Below are 20,246 nucleotides of genomic sequence, written 5' to 3' on the forward strand. Positions count from 1 at the left end.
CTAGAGTTCCTCTGTGGAGATGGGAGAACTTTCCAGAAGGACAAACATCTCTGCAGCACTCCACCAATCAGGCCTTTATGGTAGAGTTGGCCAGACAGAAGCCCACTCCTCAGAAAAGGCATGATGCCCACTTGGAGTTTGCCAAAAGGCACCTAAAAACTCTCAGACCATGAGAAACAAGTTCTCTTGGTCTGATGAAACCAGATATTAACTCTTTGGCCTGAAGCCAAGCCGTCACGTCTGGAGTAAACCTGCGCAGCATCCTACTGTGAAGCATGGGGTGGCAGCATCATGCTGTGGGGATGTTTTTCAGACGGCAGGAGGATGGAGACAGTCAGGATTGAGGGGAGGTGAACGGAACAAAGTACAGAGAGATCCTTGATGAAAACCTGCTCCAGAGCACTCAGAACTCAGACTGGGTGAAGGTTCACCTTCCAACAGGACAACCCTAAGCACACAGCCAAGATAACGCATGGAGTGGCTTCGGGAAAGTCTCTGAATGTCCTGGAGTGGCCCAGCCAAAGCCACGACATGAACACCGATCGACATCTCTGGAGAGACGTGAAAAATAGCTGTGCAGCGACGCTCCCATCTAACCTGACAGAGCTTGAGAGGATCTGCAGAGAGAATGGGAGAAACTCCCACCAAATACAGGCGTGCCAAGCTTGTAGCGTCAAACCAAGAAGAATTGAGGCTGTAATCGCTGCCAAAGGTGCTTCAACAAATTACTGAGTAAAGGATCTGAATACTTACGTAAATGTGTTTATTCACTTTTTTTTTCTAAAAAACTATTTTTGCTTTGTCATTATGGGGTATTGTGTGTAGATTGATGAGGGACAAAAACAATTTCATACATTTTAGAATAAGGCTGTAACGTAACAAAATGTGGAAAAAGTKAAGCAGTCTGAAAACATTCTGAAGGCACTGTACGCCCTTCCTGTTTGGAAGTTAATTTCACATGGCCTACATCCAAGAGGACATTGGGGAGAAAGGCAGTGTTTTTCCTTTTTCTTTGTACATCATTGTGACTAACAGGGAGAGTTTTGCATCTCACTTGTTGTTGTCGTAATTACCTCTTACTCAGCTAGGCCAGGCAAAGGGTTGGACTGTGGGCCTAAATTTCCCAAGGAAAGAAAAAACACCCACACATAAAACTGTTCATAATGCCTTATGTGAAATGTCTTGCATCAGGTATCACCACACATTCCAGAGCAACTGCACAATGGGAAATGTTTTTACTTTTCTTGGAGCCAACTATTTACCTAACCATATCAATGTGAGTGAATATCACAGCCTGTCGTGCCTAATCTCATTATATCACTTCTATTACCAGGCTCTGARACCAGGTCCATAAAGTACATTAGATATTATAGTTTCATAAGAGTGAAGGTGTGTGTGTAAACYCCATTACTTCTTAGTGGATGTTTGCAATAATGCACTCTACACAAAGCCCTGTTCCTTTCTGGGAGTGTATTTTAAACATTTGAGTAAAAAATAAAGGATGACGAGCAATGTCATCTATTATAGTTTATTATATAGAAAAATACAAAAACTAAATAGTGAGATATAACTAAGCAATAATGCCAGAGGGGATGTGGCATATGGCCAATATGCTGTTCTTAAGCACGGCGCAACGTGGAGTGCCTGTATACAGCCCTTAGCCGTGGTATATTGGCCATATATAGTGGTATATTGGCCATAGGTGCCTTATTGCTATTATAAACTGGTTACCAACGGTTCTGTCATACCAATGGTATACGCTCTGATATACCACGGCTGTCAGCCAATCAGCATTCAGGGCTCGAACCACCCAGTTTATAATTTCGAATAAATAACTCTGGAAACAGACGGATTTATGCAGTTGCTAGGAGGTCATGCAGAGGAGGTCATAGGTGAGCTGTGAGATGTCAAAGGCTTGGTGGCGAGGGGGGCTGTCGGGGGTGTGTGTGTGGAATGGTTCCAGGGAACTGTTGAAGATGACTCGTGCCCGCTGGTTCTCCACCATCTCATCAGCCCAGCGAGGAGGGGGCAGGTCAGCTGAGTAGAGGAGAGGATACATGTTGTCCATGTATACCCTCACAAACTTTCTCTTCAGCAGCGGTAGGTCCCTCTGAAAACCCCCCACACACACGCAAATCCACCATCACACAAAACACATACCCACAGAACAAGCCAGTTCAGCAGTGCCACAAAAAATAGCTTCACAATTCCTCAACCACCAGAAAAATACGTAAGGGCCGGTTTCGTGCACACTAAAAAGCACTTTAAAATGGAGAAACTCAATCAAAAATACTTCCGTCCAYGATTAGGCTTAATCTGTGTCTGAATGTTCAGAAAGGTCTGCTCTAAGGATTTGCTTACCTTTTCAGATCTCTTCATATTGCTCTCAGCCTCCAACCAAGACTTCTGAACAGAAAAACAATTCAGTCAGCATTATAGTCAACATTATAGTAAATACACTGTAGCTAGCCAATAAGTCTATAAAAGAGCCCACRGATTCCTGAAAATAGGGTCTGAATTGCATTGGGTTATCAGGGGGTGGTGAGATGAGCTAGCCTCGATCCGGCAACGGAATTTACCCTCAGGGCATCCAGCAGGTCCGATTGGTCCATGATCTCTGGGAAGGTGGCCAGCAGAGGACTACAGATCAGATCTGTTGGGGAGTGACATCGGCCCGAGAGAATTCCTCATTAGTAACGAACAGCTACTGCAACACATACCGTACTGTACTACCGTAGGAAAAGCAGTCTGGTGTATCTCCTGTACTCTGATCAGCCGCATAGGTGAAACAGGGGAAACACCAATCTGACAAGATTACTTCCGGGCAGGGTTCCCCAAAAGCATCTTAAGGCTAAATTCATCATTAGAACCTTCATAGGAGCATCGTTAAATCTCTGTTCTGTTTCCCAACCATCGTTACTAAAGTTGAACTTGAAAACGCTTGTCATTTACCAACTGCCTCTCGCAGAACCACTCGCAGAACAGCTAAGTTCACTATATACACTGCTCCCAAGTGGCTCAGAGGTCTAAGGCACTGCATCGCAGTGGCTAGAGGCGTCACTATAGACCCTGGTTTGATCCCGGACTGTATCACACCGGCCGTGATCGGAGTCCCATAGGGTGCGCACAATTGGCCCAGCGTCATCCGGGTTAGGGGAGGGTTTTGCCGGAGTAGGCCATCATTGTAATAAGAATTTGTTCTTAACTGACTTGCTAGTTATAAGGTAATTAAAATGTAATTCAAATACACAGAAGATCTGAGTTTAAACATACACTGAATGTATAAACATTAGGAACACTTTCCTAAATTGAGTTGCACCCCCTTTTGCCACAGAACAGCCTCATGTCTTCGGGCATGGACTCTACAAGGTGTCGAAAGCATTACATGGGGATGCTGGCCTATGTTGACTTCAATGCTTCCCACAGTGTTGTCAAGTTAGCTGGATACCTTTGGGAGGTGGACCATTCTTGAAACACACGGGAAACTGTTGAATGTGAAAAAACCCAGCAGCGTTACAGTTTTTGACACACTCAAACCGGTTCGCCTGGCACCTACTACCATACCCCGTTCAAAGCACATCAATCTTTGTCTTGCCCATTCACCCTCTGAATTACACACATACACAATCCATGTCTCAATTGTCTCAAGGCTTAGAAAATCTTCTTTAACCAGTCTCCTCCATTCATCTACAATGATTGGCTCACCAGTACCCTTCCTTGAACTTAGTCACTGTCACTAGCCGGCTCCACACGGTTACTCATCCCTGCACCTTCAAGGCTGCTGCCCTATTGTACATAGACATGGAATCACTGGTCACTTTAATAATGTTTGCATACTGTTACTCTTTTCATTGTATATACTGTATTCTAGTCAATGCCAATTGGCCAGCGTCGTCCGGATTTGGCCGTCAGTGTAATAAGAATTTGTTCTTAACTGACTTGCCTAGTTAAATAAAGGTTAAATAAAATAAAGTGTGTTAACAGGTGACATCAATAAGGTCTTCTCTTTCACCTGGATTCACCTGGTTAGTCTGTCATGGAAGAGTTCTTAAAGTTTTGTACACTCAACGTAGAATCAAGATGTTTTTTATTTTATTTTTATATTTCACCTTTATTTAACCAGGTAGGCTACTCTCATTTACAACTGCGACCTGGCAAAGATAAAGCAAAGCAGTTGTGACACCAAACAAACAACACAGAGTTACACATGGAATAAACCAACATACAGTCAATAACACAATAGAAAAATAAAGCTCTATACAGTGTGTGCAAATTGGATGAGGAGGTTAGCAATAATAGGCCTAACCTATTTAAATAAATAGTGAGTAATTACAATTTAGAAAATGAACACTGAATGATAGATGAGCAGATGATGATGTGCAAGTAGAAATACTGGTGTTGCAAAAGAGCAGAAAGTAAATAAAAACAATATGGGGATGAGGTAGGTAGATTGGGTGGGCTATTTACAGATGGACTATGTACAGCTGCAGCGATCGGTTAGCTGCTCAGATAGCTGATGTTTAAAGTTAGGAGAGAAATATAGTCTCCAGCTCAGCGATTTTTGCAACTCGTTCCAGTCATCGGCAGCAGAGAACTGGAGGAAAGCGGCCAAAGGAGTGTTGGCTTTGGGGATGACCAGTAGAATATACCTGTTGGAGCGCGTGCTATGGGTGGGTGTTGTTATAGTGACCAGTGAGCTGAGATAAGGCGGAGCTTTACCTAGTAAAAGTAATAGATGACCTGGAGACAGTGTCTGGAGACGAATATGTAGCGAGGTCTAGCCGACGAGAGCATACAGGTCGCACTGGTGGGTGGTGTATGGGGCTTTGGTGACAAAACGGATGGCACTGTGATAGACTGCATCCAGTTTGCAGAGTAGGTGAGTGTAGCGGCTATTTTGTAGATGACATTGCCGAAGTCGAGGATCGTAGGATAGTAGTTTTACGAGGTAATGTTTGGCGGTGTGAGTGAGAGGCTTTGTTGCGAAATAGGAAGCCGATTCTAGATTTATTTTGGATTGGAGATGCTTATGTGAGCCTGGAGGAGAGTTACAGTCTAGCCAGACACCTAGGTATTTGTAGTTGTTCACATATTCTAAGTGCGAACCGTCCAGAGTACTGATGCTAGTTGGGCGGGGTGCGGGCAGGAATGGTTGAAAAGCATGCATTTAGTTTTACTAGCATTTAAGAGCAGTTGAGAGCCACGGAAGGAGTGTTGTATGGCATTGAAGCTCGTTTGAGGTTTGTTACACCAGTGTCCAAAGAAGGGGCAGAATGTTATGAAGAATTGGTGTCGTCTGCGTAAAGGTGGATCAGGGAATCACCCGCAGCAAGAGCGACATCGCTGATATATACAGAGAAAACAGTCGGCCCGAGAATTGATCCCTACAGCACCGCCATAGAGACTGTCAGAGGTCCAGACAACAGGCCATCTGATTTAACACACTGAACTCTGTCTGAGAAGTAGTTGGTGAACCAGGCGAGGCAGTCATTTGAGAAACCAAGGCTGTTAAGTCTGCCAATAAGAATACGGTGATTGACAGAGTCGAAAGCCTTGGCCAGGTCGATGAAGACGGCTGCACAGTACTGTCTTTTATCGATGGCGGTTACGATATCGTTTAGTACCTTAAGCGTGGCTGAGGTGCACCCGTGACCAGCTCGGAAACGGGATTGCACAGCAGAGAAGGTACAGTGGGATTCGAAATGGTCAGTGATCTGTTTGTTGACTTGGCTTTCAAAGACTTTAGAAAGGCAGGGTAGGATGGATATAGGTCTGTAACAGTTTGGGTCTAGAGTGTCACCCCCTTTGAAGAGGGGGATGACCGCGGCAGCTTTCCAATCTTTAGGGATCTCGGGCGATACGAAAGAGAGGTTGAACAGACTGGTAATAGGGGTTGCAACAATGGCGGCAGATCATTTTAGAAAGAGAGGGTCCAGATTGTCTAGCCCAGCTGATTTGTACGGGTCCAGGTTTTGCAGCTTTTTCAGAACATCTGCTATCTGGATTTGGGTGAAGGAGAAGCTGGGGAGGCTTGGGCAAGTAGCTGCAGGGGGTGCGGAGCTGTTGGCCGGGGTTGGGGTAGCCAGGAGGAAAGCATGGCCAGCCGTAGAGAAATGCTTATTGAAATTTTCGATTATCGTGGATTTATCGGTGGTGACAGTGTTTCCTAGCCTCAGTGCAGTTGGCAGCTGGGAGGAGGTGCTCTTATTCTCCATGGACTTTACAGTGTCCCAAAAAATTTGGGAGTTAGAGTTACAGGATGCACATTTCTGTTTGAAAAAGCTAGCCTTTGCTTTCCTGACTGACTGCGTGTATTGGTTCTTGACTTCCCTGAACAGTTGCATATCGCGGGGACTATTCGATGCTAGTGCAGTTCGCCACAGGATGTTTTTGTGCTGGTCGAGGCTATATCTGTTCTTAGTTCAATTTTTTTTGAAAGGGGCATGCTTATTTACTTTTAAAGAACGACCGGGCATCCTCGACTGACGGGATGAGGTCAATATCCTTCCAGGATACCCGGTCCAGGTCGATTAGAAAGGCCTGCTCGCAGAAGTGTTTTAGGGAGCGTTTGACAGTGATGAGGGGTGGTCGTTTGACCGCGGACCCATAGCAGATGCAGGCAATGAGGCAGTGATCGCTGAGATCCTGATTGAAAACAGCAGAGGTGTATTTGGAGGGCAATATCTATGAGGGTGCCCATGTTTACGGATTAGGGTTGTACCTGGTGGGTTCCTTGATAATTTGTGTGAGATTGAGGGCATCTAGTTTAGATTGTAGGACTGCCGGGGTGTTAAGCATATCCCAGTTTAAGTCACCTAACAGAACGAACTCCGAAGATAGACGGGGTGCAATCAATTCACATATGGTGTCCAGGGCACAGCTGGGAGCTGAGGGGGGTCTATAACAGGCAGCAACAGTGAGAGACTGTCTGTTTGTCTGTCTGTCTGTGACCTTTACAATTGCTACAAACAATTGAAGCATAAAACATTTTTCAAATGAAAACCGAAAGATGACTTGCATAAAAAGATAAATAGGCTACATGGGCCTATACAGTGCCTTCAGAAAGTATTCACACCCCATTACTTTTCCACATTTTGTGTTATAGCCTGAATTTAAAATGGATTAAATTTAAATATTGTGTCACGGATCTACACATCATACCCCATCATGTCAAAGTGGAATTGTTTTTGTAGAACATTTTTGAAATTAATAAAAAATGTAAATCTGAAATGTCAATAAATAAGTCTTCAACCCCTTTTTTAATGGCAAGCCTAAATTAGTTCAGGAGTAAAAATGTGCTTAAGAAATCGCATAATAAGTTGCATGGTAGCAACAAAAATTATGACTATTCTTTACCCTATACATAAAATGATCTGTAACGTCCCTCAATCAAGTAGTGTCACGATCGTCGTATGGTGGAAGAGAGGAGGACCAAGGCGCAGCGTGAAGTGAATGCATTCTTCTCTATTTATTATCACGAAAACGAAGAACACTTTACAAACTATACAAAAACAATAAACGACGACCGTGAAGCTATAAATGACAAGTGCAGACACAGGCAACTTACATATAGACATAGACAATAACCCACGAACTACCCAATGAATATGGCTGCCTAAATATGGCTCCCAATCAGAGACAACGATAGACAGCTGTCTCTAATTGAGAACCAATCTAGGCAACCATAGACATACATACACCTAGACTAGACACTGCCCCATAAACATACAAAAAAACCTAGACAATACAAAAGACATACATCCCCCATGTCACACCCTGACCTAACTAAAATAATAAAGAAAACAAAGATATCTAAGGCCAGGGTGTGACAAGTAGTGAATTTCAAGCACAGATTCAACCACAAAGAACAGGTTGTTTTTCAATGCCTTGCAAAGGGCACCAATTGGTAGATGTGTAAAAATATAAAAAAGCAGACAGTGAAAATCTCTTTGAGCATGGTGAAGTTATCAATAAGGCCTTTGGATGATGTATCAATACACCCAGTCGTTACAAAGATACAGGCGTCTTTCCTAACTCAGTTACCGGAGAGGAAGGAAATTGCTTAGGGATTTCACCACGAGGCCCATGGTGATTTTAAAAGAGTTAGAGTTGAATGGTTGTGATATGACAAAACTGAGGATGGATCAACAACATTATAGTTACTCCACAAAACTAACCTAAATGACAGAGTGAAAAGAAGGAAGCCTGTACAGAATTAAAATACTCCAAAATATGCATCCTGTTTGCAACAAGACACTTAAGTAATACTGCAAAAACAATGTGGCAAAGAATTTACATTTTTGTCCTGAATACAAAGCGTTATGCTTGGTGCAAATCCAACATGTCACTGAGACCACTACAATGGAGTTGGCTGTATTATGTTATGGGTATGCTTGTCATCGGCAAGAACTAGGGAGTTTTTTACAAAAAGAAACAGAATAAAGCTATAAGCACAGGCAAAATCTGAACAGAAAACCTGATTCATTCTGTTTTCCAACAGACACTTTGAGACAAATTCACCTTTCAGCGGGACAATAACCTAAAACACAAAGCCAAATATACACTGGAGTTGCTTACCAAGACCATATTGAATGTTCCTGAGTGACCTAGTTACAGTTGTGACTTGAAAATCTATGGCAAGACTTGAAAATGGCTGTCTAGCAAGGATCAACAATCAACATGACAGAGCTTAAAAATATATATTATAATAATAATTGCCAAATATTGTACAATCCAGGTGTGGAAAGCTCTTAGAGAATTACCCACAAAGACTCAAAAACATTTTTATTGGTCACATGCGCCGAATAGAACAGGTGTAGACTTTACACCGGTTCTATTCGGCAACAATGCAGAGTTAAAAAGTAAGACAAATATTTGCTGAATAAAAAAAACATAGTAACACCATAAAAACAAAAACAAGGCAATATACAAGGAGTACCGGTACAGAGTCAATGTGCAGGGGTACGAGGTAGTTGAGGTAATTGAGAGAATACAGTGCATTCAGAAAGCATTCAGACCCCTTGACTTCTTCCACATTGTTATGTTACAGCCTTATTCTACATAATGACAAACAACTGAAATATGTAGTGTGTGTGTATCAGCGGCAGTCGGTGCCGTTTAAGATGAGGGAGAATTTTTTTTTTTTTATATATATGATTATGAACATGGCATATTGGATGACTGTCATTCATAATCCATTCACCCAGCTCAATGTAACATCGATAGATATAGGCTACTACATGATACTTAAATTTTCCCTGTACCCATCATGAGGTTGATACACACCTAGCCAATGAATGAAAGTTTACAACGTAGGTGTAAGGGGTGCGTGTTGGTGGCAGGGAAGTCAGGAGCAGGAGAATGAACTTGGTATACACGGAGTTGATTAATAAATACTGACAAACTCCAAAACAACCAAAATGTACAAATAACAAGTGGGTAACAAAACCCGTCGCACACCAACACTAAATGCACATCACAACAAACAAAACAATCTCCGACAAGGACATGAGGGGAAACAGAGGTTTAAATACACAACATGTAATTGATGGGATTGGAACCAGGTGTGAAGGAAGACAAGACAAAACCAATGGAAAATGAAAATGGATCAGTGATGGCAGAAGGTCGGTGACGTCGACCCGAAACACGCCCAACACGTCCTTCACCTTGCACTGCGCGCACACCTTGCACTGGGCGCACACCGAGCAGGAGGAAACATAAACCCTCACGTCCTTAGCTAAAGTGGGCCACTTCCCACTAAGACAGCGCACCGTCCGACCGATCCCAGGATGACCAGAGGAGGGTGATGTGTAGGCCCAATAGATCAGCCGGTCGCGGACAGCAGACGGAACGTACAGACGTCCCAGCTGGGACACTGAGGGGAGCGGGCTCTACACGTGAGCCCGCTCAATGTCCGCGTCCAGCTCCCACACTACCGGCGCCACCAAACAAGAGGCGGGGAGTATGGGATTGGGATCCATGTGGCGCTCCTCTGTGTCATACAGCCGYGACAATGCGTCTCCCTTAACGTTCTGGGAGCCTGGTCTGTAAGAAAGGGTAAACACAAAACGTGTGAAAAACATGGCCCACCTTGCCTGGCGAGGGTTCAGTCAGACTCGCCGCCCAGATGTACTCCAGATTGCGGTGGTCAGTCCAGATGAGAAAAGGGTGTCTAGCCCCCTCAAGCCAATGTCTCCYCGCCTTCAGTGCCTTGACGACAGCCAACAACTCCCGGTCCCCCACTCATAGTTTRGCTCCGCCGGGCTGAGCTTCTTCGAGAAGAAGGCACAAGGGCGGAGCTTCGGTGGCATACCCGAGCGCTGAGAGAGCACAGCTCCTATCCCAGCCTCGGACGCGTCCACCTCCACTATGAACGCCAAAGAGGGAACCCTTCAGCAGTGAAGTAATAGGAGCCGCTACCTGACCAAAACCCAGGATAAACCAGTAGTAGTTGGCAAACCCTAAGAATCGCTGCACCTCCTTAACCGTGGTGGGAGTCAGCCAATTACGCACGGCTGCAATGCGGTCACTCTCAATCTCCATCCCTGACGTGGAAATGCGATACCCTAGGAAGGAGACGGACTGTTGGAAGGACAGGCATTTCTCAGCCTTGACTTACAGGTCATGCTRCAACAGGCGACCAAGCACTTTGCGCACCAGGGACACATGCTCGGCGCGTGTAGCGGAGTATATKAAAATGTCATCAATATACACCACTACACCCTGCAAGTCCCTGAAAATCTGGTCTACAAAAGCTTGGAAGACTGATGGAGCATTCATCAACCTGTACGGCATGACGAGGTACTCATAGTGCCCAGAGGTGGTATTGAAAGCAGTCTTCCACTCGTCTCCCTCTCGGATACACACTAGATTGTAAGCGCTCCTGAGATCTAGTTTGGTGAAGAAGCGCGCCCCGTGCATTGACTCTATCGCTGTGGCTATGAGCGGTAGCGGGTAACTATACCTCACCGTGATCTGATTAAGACCCCGGTAGTCAATACACGGACGCAGACCTCCCTCCTTCTTCACAAAAAATAAACTTGAGGAGACGGGTGAAGTGGAGGACCGAATGTACCCCTGACGCAGGGATTCGGAGACATATGTTTCCATAGCCTCCGTCTCTGCCTGTGAGAGGGGATACACGTGACTCCTGGGAAGTGCAGCGTCTACCAGGAGATCTATCGCACAATCGCCCCGTCGATGAGTTGGTAACTGAGTCTCCTTCTTTTTAGAGAAGGCGAGAGCCAAATCGGCATATTCAGGAGGAATGCGCACGGTGGAGACCTGGTCTGGACTCTCCACCGTAGTAGCACCAACAGAAACCCCTAAACACCTACCTGAGCACTCTCGCGACCACCCCGTGAGAGTCCTCTGTGGCCAAGAAACAGTGGGGTTATGACAAGCTAACCAGGGTAGGCCCAGCACCACGGGAAACGCAGGAGAGTCAATAAGGAAAATACTAATTTTCTCCGTGTGACCCCCCTGRGTCACCATGCCCAAAGGAGCGGTAACCTCCCTAATTAACCCTGACCCTAATGGTCGACTATCTAAGGCGTGAACGGGGAAGGGCACATCCACGGGAACCTATGAGCTAACGCTCTATCAATGAAATTCCCAGCCGCGCCTGAATCTATGAGCGCCTTATGCTGGAAATGCGGGGAAAACTCAGGAAAACAGTGACAGACAAACATATGAGCAACAGAGGACTCTGGGTGAGAATGGTGCCAGCTCACCTGGGGTGACGCCAGAGCGCCCTGCCTGCTCCCTCGATTCCCAGAGGAACCTATCCGGCACCGACCAGCAGTGTGACCTCTGTGGTCACAGATGGTGCACGAGCGGAAACCCCCTCCGGTCTCCCTGTGCACCGCCCCTCCCAGCTCCATGGGTATCGGAGATGGGGTGCAGGAGGATGGAACCACCAGACCCCGATCTGGACGTCCGCGAGTAGCCAGCAGGTTGTCCAGCCGGATGGACAGGTCCACCAGCTGGTCGAAAGTGAGGGTGGTGTCTCTGCAGGCCAGCTCCCGACGAACGTACTCGTGCAGACTGCAGCGGTAGTGGTCGATCAAGGCCCTGTTGTTCCATCCTGCGCTGGGGGATGGAACAGCCAGGGTCCTAAACTCCAGGGCAAACTCCTGGGCGCTCCTCGTCTCCTGCCTCAGATGGTAGAGGCGCTCACCCACCACTCTACTCTCGGGCGGGTGGTTGAAGACTGCCCGGAAACGGCGGGTGAACTCCTCAAAATGGTCCAACGCCGCATTTCCCTCTCTCCACACGGCGTTGGCCCACTCCAGGGCTTTCCCGGTGAGGCACAAGACGAGAGTGGACACCTTCTCACGGTCCGATGGAGCTGGGTGGACCGTGGCCAGATAGAGGTTTAGTTGGAGGAGGAAACCCTGGCAGTTGGCAGCACTCCCGTCGTACTCCWGTGGCATGGAGAGACGGATCCCACTGGGTTCAGGCGGGAAAGGGGCGCTCAGGGGAGACCCCGGTTGTGCTGGTGGAGGCGCTTGAAGAACTCGCTGTCTCTCCCAGCAGTCCATTGTCTTGATAACGCGATCCATGGCGGCGCCCAGATGGTAAAGCATTACCGCATGCTCCTGGACGCGCTCCTCCACCTCCATGGCCGAGGTACCTTCTCCTGCTGACTCCATAGGTAGGTTGGAGATTGTGTAAGGGGTGCGTGTTGGTGGCAGGGAAGTCAGGCGCAGGAGAACGAACTTAGTATTTATTAAACAACTCCGTTTATACCGACAAACTCCAAAACAACCAAAATGTACAAAATAACAAGTGGGTACAAAACCCGTCGCACACCAACACTAAAATGCACATCACATACAAACAAAACAATCTCCGACAAGGACATGAGGGGAAACAGAGGGTTAAATACACAACATGTAATTGATGGGATTGGAACCAGGTGTGAAGGAAAACAAGACAAAACCAATGGAAAATGACAAATGATTCAGTGATGGCTAGAAGGTCGGTGACGTCGACCGTCGAACACCGCCCGAACAAGGAGAGGGACCGACTTCGGCGGAAGTCGTGACAGTAGGTGCACATTAGTCCAACAGTTACAAACAAGAGTTTCTATTGGACAAATTCAGGTATGTTTATCCCCGTTTTGTTCGCTTCCATTTAAGAAACGTTTTCAACAGAATTGGCACAATGAATACACTCCTGATTACACGCAAACACAGTTAACTTTCATAGCAGCCACATACAAACAGCTTGTTGTATATATAATTCCTTCTTGCATCTATCTAAGTGCTCTCCTCCTCTCACCTTTTCCATTCGCTTGTGGACTTCAGTGTACAACACATCAGCTGTCTGTGACCAGGCAAAAAAAAACATTTCCATGCCAAACCTTCATATCATAACCGCTACACACAGCCTACATCGTTGTCATGTCATAGTCAACATAGCTACTAGAACTAACGTGTTAGTAAACCCGCTACAATTATGCAGTACAGCAGGGTTCCCAACKAGAAGTACTAGGACTCCTCGGGTAACTTGGCCTATCCACAGGGGGTACTTGAGAAGATGCATGAGATCCTAGGCTTACTGGTAAAATGCACATGAGGGGGTACCTCAGGAGTACTCCGGGCAGAGCAAAATTCTGTTGATGGTACAATAACCAAAAAGGTTGGGAACCACTGCAGTAGTGTACAGTCAGCAGCAAGCACTTTAGCAGTTATACCGGTGGGTCCCGGTGGCAATAAATTAATAAAACAAAATCTTACCTTACTTGGAAGAATTCCAGTGTTGGATAGCCATAGCCAGCTATCTAATATAGCATCCCTCTCTGTTTGAGCCGGGTGTTTGGGTAGGCCAAACTAGCTTGCAGCATTCGATGCAAGACTACCGCCCCATAGCACTCACATCTGTAGCTATTAAATGCTTTGAAAGGCTGGTCATGGCTCACATCAACACCATCATCCTAGACACCCTGGACCCACTCCAATTCTCATACCGCCCCATACCGTCTCTCGCCGGCAGGGAGCGGTGTACTGGGCCGTACGCACTACCCTCTGTAGTCTTGCGTTCGTATGCAGAGCAGTTGCTATACCAAGCGGTGATGCAGCCAGTCAAGATGCTCTCAATGGTGCAACTGTAGAACCTTTTGAGGCCCTGAGGGTTCATGCCAAACCTTTTCAGCCTATTGATGGGGAAGAGGCGTTTTCATGCACTTTTCACGATTGGTGTTTTTGGACCATGATAGGGCCTTAGTGATGTGGATACCAAGGAACTTGAATCTCCCAACCCGCTTCACTACATCCCTGTCGATGTGAATGGGGGTGTGTTCGGCCCTCAGTTTCCTACTGCCCGTCAGGAAGTCCAGGATCCAGCTGCAGAAGYAAGTGTTCAGTCCCAGGGTCCTTAGCTAAGTGAAGAGCTTYGAGGGCACTATGGTGTTGAATGCAGAGCTATAGTCAATGAACAGCAATCTCAAATAGGTGTTCCTTTTGTCCAGGTGGGAAAGGGCAGTGTGGACTGCAATAGAGATTGCGCCATCTGTGGATCTGTTGGGGCGGTATGAGAATTGGAGTGGGTCCAGGGTGTCTAGGATGATGGTGTTGATGTGAGCCATGACCAGCCTTTCAAAGCATTTAATAGCTACAGATGTGAGTGCTATGGGGCGGTAGTCTTTGGGCACAGGACTATGGTGGTTTGCTTGAAAACATGTAGGTATTATAAACTGGGTCAGGGAAACATGTAGGTATTACAGACTCACAGCTGTAATCACTGTAATCGCTTCTACAAAGTATTGACTCAGGGGTGTGAATACTCATGTAAATAAGATATTAAATGTTCAATAAATTAGCAACAATTTCTAAAACATGTTTCACTTTTCATTATGGCGTTAGTGTGTAGATGGGTAAAAAAAAACACAATTTTAATCAATTTTGAATTTTAGGCTGTAACAACAAAATGTGCAATAAGCCAAGGGTATGAATACTTTCTGCAGGCACAGTATACAGTGGGCAAAAAAGTATTTAGTCAGCCACCAATTGTGCAAGTTCTCCCACTTAAAAAATGAGAGAGCCTGTAATTTTCATCATTAGGTACACTTCAACTATGACAGACAAATGAGAAAGAAAAATCCAGAAAATCACATTGTAGGATTTTTTATGAATTTATTTTTGCAAATTATGGTGGAAAATAAGAATTTGGTAATAACAAAAGTTTATTCAATACTTTGTTATATACCCTTTAGTTGGCGAATGACAGAGGTCAAACGTTTTCGTGTAAGTCTTCACAAGGTTCACACACTGTTGCTGGTATTTTGGCCCATTCCTCCATGCAGATCTTCTCTAGAGCAGTGATGTTTTGGGGCTGTTGCTGGGCAACACGGACTTTCAACTTCCCTCCAAAGATTTTTATGGGTTGAGATCTGGGAGACTGGCTAGGCCACCAGGACCTTCAATGCTTCTTACGAAGCCACTTCCTTCGTTGCCCGGCGGTGTGTTTGGGATCATTGTCATGCTGAAAGACCCAGCCCACGGTTTCATCTTCAATGCCCTTGCTGATGGAAGGAGTTTTCACTTCACAAATCTTCACGATTACATTGGCCCCATTCATTCTTTCCTTTACACGAATCATCGTCCGAAATCCTTGTGCAGAAAAACAGCCCCAAAGCATGATGTTTCCACCCCCCATGCTTCACAGTAGGTATGGTGTTCTTTGGCTGCAAACTCAGCATTCTTGGTCCTCCAAACACGACGAGTTGAGTTTTTACCAAAAAGTTTCTATTTTGGTTTCATTCTGACCATATGACATTCTCCCAATCTTCTTCTGGATCATCCAAATGCTCTCTAGCAAAACTTCAGACGGGCCTGGATCTGTACTCGGCTTAAGCAGGGGGACACGTCTGGCACTGGCAGGATTTGAGTTCCCTGGCGGCGTAGTGTGTTACTGATGGGTAGGCTTTGTTACTTTGGTCCCAGCTCTCTGCAGGTCATTCACTAGGTCCCCTGTGTGGTTCTGGGATTTTTGCTCACCGTTCTTGTGATCATTTTGACCCCACGGTGGTGAGATCTTGCTGGAGCCCCAGATCGAGGGAGATTATCAGTGGTCTTGTATGTCTTCCATTTTTCTAATAATTGCTTTCTCACAGATTGATTTCTTCAAACCAAGCTGCTTACCTATTGCAGATTCAGTCTTTCCAGCCTGGTGCAGGTCTACAATTTTGTTTTCTGGGTGCTCCTTTGACAGCTCTTTGGGTCTTGGCCATAGTGGAGTTTGGATGTGGACTGTTTGAGGTTTGTGAACAGGTGTCTTTTATACTGATAACAAGTTCAAAACAGGTGCCATAAACAGTAACGATGGAGGACAGAGGAGCCTCTTAAAGAATAAGTTACAGGTCTGTGAGAGCCAGAAATCTTGCTTGTTTGTTAGGTGACCCAAATACTTATTTCCACCATATTTGCAAATAAATTCATTAAAATCCTATAAGTGATTCTATTTTTTCCCTGCATTTTTCGTGTCATAGTTGAAGGTTATGTATGGATGAAAAATTCACAGGCCTCTCTCATCTTTTTAAGTGGAGAACTTGAACAATTGGTGGCTGACTAAATACTTTTTTGCACCAGTGATATATTAATCATATTGAAATCAATTTTATTCAATCAATTGACTATTTCTTCAATGGCTTATCTTTCCTCAATATATTTTCATGATGTTAAAAATGAGCGCAATGATGTGCAATCTGTGATTTAGTGCATTGTTATTGGGTAAGCATAGAATAAGCCGTCTCAATATTTGCAGCCATTATAGGTGGTAATATTTCGGGTCGGGTGTGAAAAGGGGTGTGGTGGGATTATTAAAGGATACTCTTTGAAGAGGTAGGGTTTTTAGGATGTTTTTCGGGAGATGGGTAGGGACTCTGCTGTCCTAGCTTCAGGGAGAAGCTGGTTCCACTATTGGGGTGCCAGGACAGAAACGATGGGTCTTAGCGGGAGCTTCCCTCCCGTAGGGGTAGGAAGGCCCAGAGACCAGAGGTGGCCAAACGGAGTGCTCAGGTTGGGGTGCAGGGTTTGATCATAACCTGAAGGTAGGGAGGGGCTCTGTAGGCAAGTACCATGGTCTTGTATTGGATGCGAGCCTTGACTGGAAGCCAGTGGAGTGTGCAGAGGAGCGGGGTGACATGGGAGAACTTGGGAAGGTTGAACACCAGGCGTGCTGTGGTGTTCTGGATAAGTTGGAGGGGTTTGATGTAGAGCATGAACGAGTCACTGCTTTGATGTTTGCAGAAAACGACAAGGTTCTTTGCACTCTGGGAGGGGATGCCGTGGAGTTGTCAACCCTGTTGGAGAGGTATGAGCGGGCAGGACCGAGCCGGCCGGGAGGAAAGGGGACAGTGCGAGTCATAGGATGAGACTAGGGTTCAAGAGGCAGAACCAGGAGACAGAAGGATTTAACAGAAGGGAGAGATGATAGGATAGAAGAGGAGAGCGTAGTGGGAGAGAGAGTGAAGATTGCGACGGCACATGACCATCTGGGTAGGGGCTGAGTGGCTAGGGTTGGAGGAGAGGGAGACAGAAAAGGAAACAAAGTAGTGATCAGAGACCTGAAGGGGAGTTGCAGTGAGATTAGTAGGCCTGCAGCCTCTAGTAAAGATGAGGTCAAGCGTATTTCCTGCCTTGTGAGTGGGAGGGGATTGGGAAAGGGTGAGGTCAAAAGAGGCAAGGAGGGGAAAGAGAGAGTTGGAAAGAAATTAAACAAAGGCAGACGTCAGGAGGTTGAAGTCGCCAAGCACAAAGAACGGTGAACCACTGTCAGGAAATGAGTTCATCAAGGTGTCAAGCTCATTGAGGAACTCTTTAAGAGCACCTGGTGGGTGATAGATGACAACAATGTTAAGCTTGAGTGGACGAGTGACAGTGACAGCATGGAATTCAAATGAGGACAGGTGAGGGAGGGGGAAAAAATCTACAATTAGGAGAAATGCGTAGCCCTGTGCCACCAACACAATGACCAGATGCTCTCGGACTATGAGAGAACACATAGTCAGGTGAAGAGCTGATCTCTAGGTGCTGATCCATCATCAGTATGAATGGAGAAAGCTGATCCGAGAGCAGCGCTGCCTTTCTTTCGATCCTATCAGTATCAACACGTGCTCCAACGTRKTCTCTGCGTGCTGTTTTGGAAAATATGTGACATCTTCGGCCATTATAGGAACGATGCATCGTTAAAAACACTCATAAACCTGTTCGACCGCTATTGGGAAACCGGACTCTGTTCTACGTGGAAGACACAATCATGTACACTAAGTATTTGACCTGATCAATGGTGGTGATGCTGTATCCAACATATTTATTTTTTATTTTTTTATTTTACCGTTATTTTACCAGGTAAGTTGACTGAGAACACGTTCTCATTTGCAGCAACGACCTGGGGAATAGTTACAGGGGAGAGGAGGGGGATGAATGAGCCAATTATAAACTCATATCATATATAGTCAACCCATTATCCCTATCCATGGGTATGTGGGAGTGTGTGTGCGTGCGTGCATGTGTTACCTGCATTCTGCATGGTAGCCCTGTCCATAAGCAGAATATCTGCCAGTAGTTGTCTGTGTAGAACCAGCAGGTGTATACTGGAGAGACTGCCCACTAGAGTGTCTGGAAGAGCACTGACAAAGCAGGGAGAGGAGTTAGTAGTTTTGATGTTCCTGTAGCTAGCTATGTGACAAGAGGTGCTGTAGCTTCGATTCCAAAATCCACACTCACCTCAGCTGTGACCTTGTGCGAACGTTTGGCGATTTCAGTTTGAGGAAGAGTTTAGGGAGTTTCCTGGACAACATCATCTGCTGGAACATGCCTGTTCCTGTGGCTGGGACCAGAAAGAGATCACAGGGACGATGAGAACCACAGAAACTCTAATTCTCAACATAACATTGGTAATAATGACCTCTCAATTCAATACAACTTTATTTATTAACATGTAATTAACAAGCACTTTTTGCGCGTTCATACCTCCTCTTGTTAATGACGGATCCACCTCTATGTCCTTTTCATACGGTGTGCCTCCATGCACAAGCAATTCATAGGTCCTACAGACAGATACACAGACAGACAGACAGACAGACAGACAGACAGACAGACAGACAGACAGACAGACAGACAGACAGACAGACAGACAGACAAACAAACAAAGACAGACACAGGCATGAGATTCACTCCCAGACTATGAAATCTCTTCTGACATACTATATGTGTTGATGACGACACTGGGCTGCGAGTCATTTTTGGCTTCGGAACAGATCTCTTAGGGAGAAATGAGACGGAAAGACATCGGCCCGAGAGCATTCCTCATTAGTGACAAACAGCTACTGCAACACATACCGTACTGTACTACCGTAGGAAAAGCAGTCTGGTGTTCTCTGTATCTGATCATCAGCACAGGTGAAACAGGGGCAACYCCAATCTGACTAGATGATCTTCGTGTTCTACGACACCCTCATGTACACTACAGTACGTAACCCGATCAATGAAATCAGATTTTGATATCTCTTAGGCCATCTGTGTTGATGGCGACATCGAGCTGCGAGTCTTTGTGGCGCTGGGCCAGTAAAGGAGCAGTACAGTACCTGTGTGGGACAGGTGCTCCGTTGGTGTCAAAGAGCTTCAGGAAGGCCCAGCCACAGCTCAGGTCTCCTCTCTCACCTGTAGACTGGAGAGCAAGAGCTCAATATAAATAAATGCAAATAAGAATCATTCGAAAATCATGTTATAGATACTGCTTATAATTAACCGTCTTCGTAGTACACCGTTGGAGAAATAACAGCTACCTCCTAGGGCATGGCTAAAGGGGTTAGTCTACAGACATGGCTAGTGCACTGAGAGACAACGTAGACTTGAGTAGTCTTTCTCAGGAATGGTATAAGAAACGCTTACATTTCGGATGTATGTGACGCCAAGTTCAAATAATATTCCCAGCTCAGGAGCGTCCGAGTTGCACCTCAGAAAACAGTCCCCGTCCAAAAGGCTGGGTAGATTCCCAGTCATCTGCGAAACCAAACCAAACAAGCATTTAAACTAAACTTTTAGCTTTACAGAAATACATTCAGACTATACAGCATGGTACGCTCTGCTCCATTTCAATAGCTTGAGTGTTCAGTGATGTCTAAATGATGAAGTACCCGGGGAGAAAAGMACCAGGTCTTGACGTTGTTTGCTTGGCAAGTGGCTCGGATGGTGTGGATGTTACTAAGAACCTAAAAAGAGTAGACGGTCAACAATGAA

The 20,246-nt window shown here is 45.7% G+C and overlaps 1 protein-coding gene across 2 annotated transcripts in view; it reads right to left on the reverse strand.

Annotated features, from left to right (window-relative positions):
- Positions 1 to 1,512: 1,512 nt before the first annotated feature.
- nphp1 (nephronophthisis 1) overlaps positions 1,513 to 20,246 on the reverse strand; it is a 28,845-nt gene continuing 10,111 nt past the window's right edge. Inside the window, exons 12-20 of one of the 2 annotated variants that reach the window (XM_023970504.2) lie at positions 20,144 to 20,218; positions 19,899 to 20,009; positions 19,592 to 19,674; positions 18,978 to 19,054; positions 18,732 to 18,834; positions 18,522 to 18,634; positions 2,580 to 2,653; positions 2,362 to 2,406; positions 1,513 to 2,110 (exon numbers count right to left, since the gene is read on the reverse strand). In XM_023970504.2, the coding sequence (XP_023826272.1) occupies positions 1,865 to 2,110; positions 2,362 to 2,406; positions 2,580 to 2,653; positions 18,522 to 18,634; positions 18,732 to 18,834; positions 18,978 to 19,054; positions 19,592 to 19,674; positions 19,899 to 20,009; positions 20,144 to 20,218 (927 nt within the window). In that variant the 3' untranslated portion in view covers positions 1,513 to 1,864. The remainder of the gene's footprint in view (positions 2,111 to 2,361; positions 2,407 to 2,579; positions 2,654 to 18,521; positions 18,635 to 18,731; positions 18,835 to 18,977; positions 19,055 to 19,591; positions 19,675 to 19,898; positions 20,010 to 20,143; positions 20,219 to 20,246) is intronic. The other variant, XM_023970505.2, reaches the window with a different exon arrangement.

Source organism: Salvelinus sp. IW2-2015, linkage group LG25, assembly GCF_002910315.2.
Source record: "Salvelinus sp. IW2-2015 linkage group LG25, ASM291031v2, whole genome shotgun sequence".
NCBI classification, from domain to species: Eukaryota; Metazoa; Chordata; class Actinopteri; order Salmoniformes; family Salmonidae; genus Salvelinus; species Salvelinus sp. IW2-2015.